The 7,553-nt window shown below is 32.3% G+C and overlaps 1 protein-coding gene across 1 annotated transcript in view; it reads left to right on the plus strand.

Annotated features, from left to right (window-relative positions):
• LOC117180533 overlaps window positions 1-3,979 on the plus strand; it is a 23,370-nt gene extending 19,391 nt beyond the window's left edge. The window contains exons 5-6 of the mRNA XM_033373030.1: window positions 2,688-2,948; window positions 3,786-3,979. Coding sequence (XP_033228921.1) covers window positions 2,688-2,948; window positions 3,786-3,943 — 419 coding nt within the window. The 3' untranslated portion in view covers window positions 3,944-3,979. The remainder of the gene's footprint in view (window positions 1-2,687; window positions 2,949-3,785) is intronic.
• The last annotated feature ends 3,574 nt before the right edge of the window (window positions 3,980-7,553 follow it).

Raw genomic sequence — 7,553 nt, forward strand, 5'->3', positions numbered from 1 at the left:
CAAGGGTTGGAGCGCAAAAATCAGTTTGGGTGTTTTCGAGGAGCTCAAAAATCGGAGACTCCATTGCCTATTAAAAAATCGAAAAAAGATTATTTTTGACAGTGTCATATCCACGTGGTAGAGATGGGTTGATTTAAGATGTTAAGGGCTGGAGCCCAAAAATCGGAGTGTGTATTTTTAGGAAGCCCAACAATCAGAGACTACTGATTCTGGAAAATTCTCAAAAAAATATTATTTTTTGACAAAGTCATATATGCATGGAAGAGAGGGGTTGGTTGTGGGCGTTAAGGGATGGAGCCCAAAAATGGGAGTGGGTAGTTGGAATGGAAGCTTCTAATGTGTCCCCTAAGGGTTTACATTTTTCTTACACCTTTCTCTATTCCTTTACACACCCTCCACACACTTACTTGGTGGTGGAAGTGGGACCTACAGTTTAAGGTGGGTTCCGAACCACCAAGAGCAACAGCCTTAAGTACTTAGAGAAAAACCTTTTTTCTCTAGAGGTACCGGTCCCACGACTCTCCAGAGATGAACAACTCCCTTGCTAGGCTAGTGTTCACCGCATGGGCCACCGAGACGCTTCCAGAGTGCGAGGCGGGAATCGAACCCGCAAGCCGAAGGAGTAGGTCCAAAGCCTACGCTTTAGCCCCCACGACCATCGTCCCACTTCTGAGTGGGTAGTTTCGAGGAGCCCAAAAATCAGAGACACTGGAAAATTCTTTAAAATATTATTTTCTTACAAAGTCATATATACAAGGTATGGAAGGGTTGATTTTATACGCTAAGTGTCGAAGCCCAAAAAACCAGAGAGGGTAGTTACGAGGAGCCCAACAATCAGAGACTCTATTGACACTGGAAGTTTTTTTTAAAATATGATGTTTAAACAAAATCATCTCTACGTGGTAGAGATGGGTTGATTTCAGACCCATCTCTACCGGTGTAGATATGACATTGTTGGAAAATAATCTTTTTGAGAATCTTCTAGTGTCACTGACTCAACTTCTAGTGTCACTGGAACAAACATGATTTTGTCCAAAAATAATCTTTTTCTGATTGTTACAGTATTACTAGAGTCTCTGATATTTTTCGAATTTTACGGTGCAAATGGAGAATGATCTTTGGGAATTGGGCTCTTTAAAAATGCCAACATCAAAGTCTTAGTTTTTATTAATGGGTTGGTATTTTTGTAAATAGGGGTGGTTTTTATAAATTTGTGTGTGGTGCATTAGAGAGCCCAAAATAAGCCCAAAATCTGGTGCATTTTGTGTTTTACAGATTTTTTTCTTCGCAAGGGGTGGTTTTTTGAAAATGATTGGTAGTTTTTAGATTTTTTTCGTGCATTTGCGGGCAGAAAATAAGCCCAAAATTCTGGTGTTCTTTGTTTTCTCCTAATTTTAGTTTTTACATAGGGGGTAGCTTTATTTTTGGTAGGGGTGGTTTTTGGATATTAGTTGTTGGTGCCTTCAAGAGCCCAAAAAAACCCAAAATTCGGACGTGTTTGATTTTTTTCGTTTAATTCTTATATAGTGGAGGTGCTGGCTTGATTTAAGTCACCTCCACTCGAAATTGGAATTTTCATAAAAAGTAATGGAAACCAAAAATCAGCAATACAGCCCAAAAAAGCTCAAAATTCTGACACAAAGAAATTTGAGAATTTCGTTTGTGAAGGTAGCTAGCTTGTTAAACCTGAAAATTCCTGAATTATAAAATATCCCAATCCTTAAAATTCCAGACAATAGAAAATTCTTAATTTAAAAACAAACTTTTGTTTAAAAAATGTTATTTATTCATTTAAAAACTATAATGAAATATGCAAACAATGATCTAAAATACATTTTTTGCTTAGATCAAAATATATTTCATTTTTGTATTTTTAATAAATAAATAATACTAATTAAAAAACAATTGTTTTGATTTGTTTTAATTGAAATAATTTTCCAGTGTCAAATATCTTATAATTCGACATTTTTCTGCTGGGAATTTTGAATTGTTGGGAATTTTCCATTTTGAATATTTTTTTTCGGAAAGTTTGATATTTAAAAAATTATTGTTTCATATATTTCAGTAGAGAGAAAATTAAATTATTTAAATTCAAAAATTCTAGAAATAAAGAACGTGATTAAAATTACAAACATTTTCAAATTATAAATATTTTAAACTAAGATGCGTTGAAATTGAATATATAATAAACTTTAAACTTGATATTTCACTAGATTTATTATTGATTCGATACTATAAATATTGAAAAAGTAATTCACAGCAATTATTATATTTATTGGTAATTTTTTAAATGAACAATTTAAATATTTGTTTACATTTTTGATTACTTTTTTATCTATTAAAAAAGTTTTTAAAAATAAAATATTTAAATTTTCAAATTAAAAGGTACTTAATTTTTTAAAGTATCTGTTCCCAAAAACTGGCGAAAATGAAATAAAGTTTAAAATAAAAGTTAAAAGTAAAAAGATCTTTGACATTAGAAGAGAATAAAAAACGTGTTTCTGGCATTAACCTCTGAAATATTTTGCCTTAAAATGTCTTTCCTGTTATTCTTATATGTAGAAGCTAATTTTTTGCATATTTCTGTTTTTTTATATGTTTTGTATAAATCTTAAAAGCCTTTTTATTATGCAGGATCTCGTCATTCAATTGACGTCAGAGACTTCATATAAATACCACTTCTTCAGTTCTTCAGTTTACTTCTTTAGTTCATAGCCAAGCCCTGCCCCAACAACCCTTGGTAAAAATGTATAAAAATTTTGTAGTTTTAATTTTGTTTTTTTCTTTAACTGTTTGCATTTTGTCAGAAAAAATAGAACTTTATTCCGACAAATATGATTACGTCGACATCGACCAAGTTTTGAGCAACGATCGTGTTCGGCATCAATATTACCGATGTTTCCTTGGCACTGGCCCTTGTCTTTCTCCTGATGCCAAATTTTTAAAAGGTACACAATTTTTAAAAATATTTTTATAGCAGAGAACTTATATCACTTTTTAGAAAAGTATCAAAATTTGCAATTTGAATTTGAATTTGTGATGAAATTTTAGAAATTTGTTGAAAAAAAGCAATAATAACGTTTTTTTCTATCTGACGAATCATACAAATTCACAAAATACGGGATTTTGCGCATTTTCCTAAAATTATAATTTTTATTTAATTTTGTGTATAATTTATAATTTTATAAGCTTTTTACTAAAAAAATCTACTTACAAAAAAATGGCCATAATTTTAGGAAAATAGAAAATTGGTGAAATATTAAAAAGTTCAAAATTTGTTTGGTCTCGATTTAATTTCCTCAAAGGCTATTTTTTAACCCCCATGAAGTCGCCCCCCCCCCTAATTCAAATTTCTCAATTTTTTCTTTTTGCATACGTTTGTACACCCTTTGTACTGTTTGTACATTCAATATTTTCTTTTTTATCCTCTTGGTTGCCCGGCTAGAGAGAAATCAAAAATTCGTGCCATCCCCCCCGAAATTTAAATTTCTTTAATTTCCTTTTTGCATACGTTTGTACGTCGTTTGTACTCTTTGTACATTCAAGATTTTTGTTTGTACCCGGACAACCAAGAGGGTACAAATGAAAATATTAAAAGTACAAACAGTACAAACGACGTACAAACGTATGCAACAAGAAAATTTAAAAAATGTGAACTTTGGGGGACCAACTTCATGGGCCTATTTTTTCTATACGAAGATGAATTGAATACATTTTTTTACCACCATCATTTTTATTTTGAAATTCGCAACAAAATTAATTTACATAATTTTTATGTTAAACAGATAAACTTCCTGAGGCCCTCGTGACGAAATGTAAAAAATGTACCGAGAAGCAAAAAGTAGGTTTCGAAAAGGTTGTTTTGTATTACACAGAAAAAGAACCAGAAGCTTGGAATCATGTTTTAAGAAAAGCGGTCAACGATTTCAAGAGGCCCATATGAATTATTATAAATAAAACGAATTGTTTTAAATTAAAATGGTACAATTTTAATATTTCTCGTTAATAAATTTTACGTAAATTAAGTTCTCATGAAAAATACGAAGGAAATACGAAATAATTTTAAGACAGTATTTTGTAAATAAATACCACAATGGTTTTAGGATGTCCCAAAATAAATATACCTTAAAAAATAAATCAATTTGTATTTCTATACGTTTCCAAAACAAATTTTAAGACGACAAAAAAATCGGAGAAAAGAAAATTTCAGGCTCTGTAAAATCGATAATTTAAAATTCACGACTGTATATGACATTACAGAACTTGGGAATTCTCGAAATAGAATTGCCGTTATGAAACATTTAATAAACATATTTTTTATTTTATTTATTTCTTCTTAATTCGGAAATTTTTAATTGTCGATAATTTTATAGTTTCTAATATTATCTTTTTCGTAAATTTCACAGTGTCGGGACTTCTGTTTATCGAGATTTTTCGGACGTTCACAAAATCTCTAATATTACGAGATATTTCAATATTTTTACAATTTTATTTGGAAGATTGGATACAAATTTGAATACTTTTCAAATAAGAATTATTTAAATAACAATAAGAATGGAAGGAATATTGTTTTTTCATATGCAAACAATGGATCATGACAAAAAATACGGTCGAGGATTTCACAATATCTTCCTTGAATTAATGACATCGATGAATAATGATTGCGATCTATTATTGCCTCATGAGAAACTGAAAAACGAGATGACATGTTTTGTAATTTACTACTTATTGACGATCTCTTTATTTTTCCCAGAAAGTAAAGATCAGGTATTCCAATATTTTGTCGACACTGATGTAAATTAAGTAAAATTTTGATAATTTCATTTAAGTGAATTTTTCATTACCAATTTAAATTTTAGCATAATTTCTTTTACTTTTAAAGTCCATTTTTAAGAGGCAAGCTACAATATATAGCCAAAAATTAATCGCATCGTTTGGGCCCAGAAGGAATAATTTGTAGGTTAACATCCGAAAAAAATAGAGATTTTTTTAAATCGATGTATATATTCTGTTATATTGTTTGTACATGTACAGTTTTTTCTAGTGAATTGTAATACAAAATTATAAAGTAAAAAAAGTTGTTTTATTACAATTTTTTTTTTAAATTTGCAAATGGATGTCTTTTTTATTGAGTTAAGTATACACTTTTTGGAAAGAGTTTGATACATTGTCCTAGAATTTCTTTAGCTTAAATCGAAGAAACATGCTATTATTTTTCTTGATAGGAACCATTTTTTTCTGATTCTGAAAATTTATATTCTTTTCACGATTTATTTATAATTAAATCCAAAAAACATGATTTTTGCTGATTTTCCAAAAATTATAAGTGAAGCAACAAATTCTGCAAGTTTGACATTTCACGGATTTATCAGTGATTTCGGAACATTGGATAATGGGGCCATCCATATACCACGTGGACACTTTAGGGGGGAGGTGTAGGGGGTATGGCGAAATTCCACGCTTGTCCACGAGGGGGACCGGGGGGGGGGGTCGGTTAGAATCCACGCGGACACACATTTCCCTAAATCTGTGGAAAATATACTGAAATGAGACAAGGAATACTCTAGGTATACTCCAATTTTTATATTGTGCTCACGCATAATATAATTTTTATTTTTTTCACGACTTTTTCTTTCATATTCAAATCATGTTTAAGCTCAAGTTCCTAAGCTAATTCGAATTTTTCCAGCCAATTCATCGCTCCTTTTGGACTTTTTATAGTCCGGGAGCTAGCGACAATTCTATATGGACGTCATTTTAGTACTCACTAAAATTTCAGATTCTTTTGTTTTCATAGTCAACAGTTCGAACTTCGTTGACTGACTAACAGCTGTTGGTGTATTTTGCAACAATTTATCGTTAAACTCGTCAGAAATTCTAGTGAAAAAACGTCATTTTAGTACTTTTGAAACCCACGCGGAATGATTGGTTAGATGCTGAAAACTAACAATAAGTTTGACTGGCAGCTCCTGAGTGGTGCCTAAATTAACTGGCAGACTGTCAAACATGTAAAAAATTCGAGTGAAAAAATGTCATTTTAGTACTCTTCAAACCCATTGAGGATGATTGCTTTGGTGCTAAAAACTAACAATAAGTTTGACTGTCAGCTCCTGAGTGTGCCAAAGTTAACTGGGAAACTGTCAAACATGTCAAAAATTCAAGTGAAAAAACGTCATTTTAGTATTCTTCAAACCCATTGAGGATGATTGTTTTGGTGCAAACTAACAAAGAATTTGACTGGCAGCTCCTGAGTGGTGCCAAAGTTAACTGGCATTTTAATCAGCAACCGGATGAAAGTTTTGTCCTTTTCATTAACTAAAATTTTAATCTATGGGATACTTCTATAAAAATAATATGTATATAAAAAAAGAAACTATAAAAATCTCACTTTTTATGCAAATTTACAGCTCGCAACAATGGGTTTCAAGAGTACTAAAATCACGTTTCTTGACTTGGATTTTTGGCATGTTTGACAGCCTACCAGTCAACTTTGGCATCACTCAAGAGCTGTCAGTCAAACTTCTTGGTAGTTGTTTGTACCTAAAAAATCATCCCCAATGGGTTTCAAGAGTACTAAAATTACGTTTTTTCACTCGATTTTTTGACGTGTTTCACAGTCTGTTAGTTAACTTTGGTACCACTATGGAACTGCCAGTCAAACTTATTGTTAGTTTTTAACATCCAAACAATCATTCCCCGTGGGTTTGAATAGTACTGAAATGACCTTTTTTTCATCGAATTTATGACCAAATTAACGATAAATTGTTGCAAAATGCACCAACAGCTGTTAGCCAGTCAACGAGTTTCGAACTGTTAACATATGAAAACAAAAGAATCTAAAATGTTAGTGAGTACTCAAATGACGTCCATGGAATTGTCGCGACCTACCGGACATTTGGAAGACTAATAATATCTATATTTTCATAAAATACGTTCACGCGGACAAAGTACAGGGTGGGGGGGGGGGGGGATTTGTCCAAATTCCACGGCTGTCCACGAGGGGAAAGGGGGGGGGGGTAAAAAGTGATGAAAAATTGTCCACGTGGTATATGGATGGCCCATAACCTCTACATTTTTAAGTTAACCGTTAATGTTACTCTTTTACTTAAGTAGCAAGCAGAATTGTTTAATGAAATACATTTTTTTTAATTTTCGGGCTGTAAGTCTGCTGAATTAACTGCGGGATAAATATACTCTAACTCGTATAGGAATTACCAGCCCCATGCCACTTTTCTGGAGGCCTGTGGAAAATATTTGTCATGAGAGTTGACGGTCACCGTGTGGCGGCGCCAGCTACGCAGTTTTGTGATGATCGCGTATCCCGCGCTCATCTACTTATGGGATCATGTAGAACTCAACCCTTTTTGCATGGTAAAGAAGAACACCGCCTCACCATAAAGGCCTAATCGCTAAATTTAAAATTATATTTCGCAATTTTTATTGTTGTTCTCAAACCCTCTTATCTTTCTATTGGCAAAAACGAGACAGGCGTGAGACAAGCCGAGAAAAGAACCAGAAAGCCTGTTTCTTTTCTCGGGTAAATGAATGCACTT

The sequence above is a fragment of the Belonocnema kinseyi genome, chromosome 9 (genome assembly GCF_010883055.1).
Source record: "Belonocnema kinseyi isolate 2016_QV_RU_SX_M_011 chromosome 9, B_treatae_v1, whole genome shotgun sequence".
NCBI classification, from domain to species: domain Eukaryota; kingdom Metazoa; phylum Arthropoda; class Insecta; order Hymenoptera; family Cynipidae; genus Belonocnema; species Belonocnema kinseyi.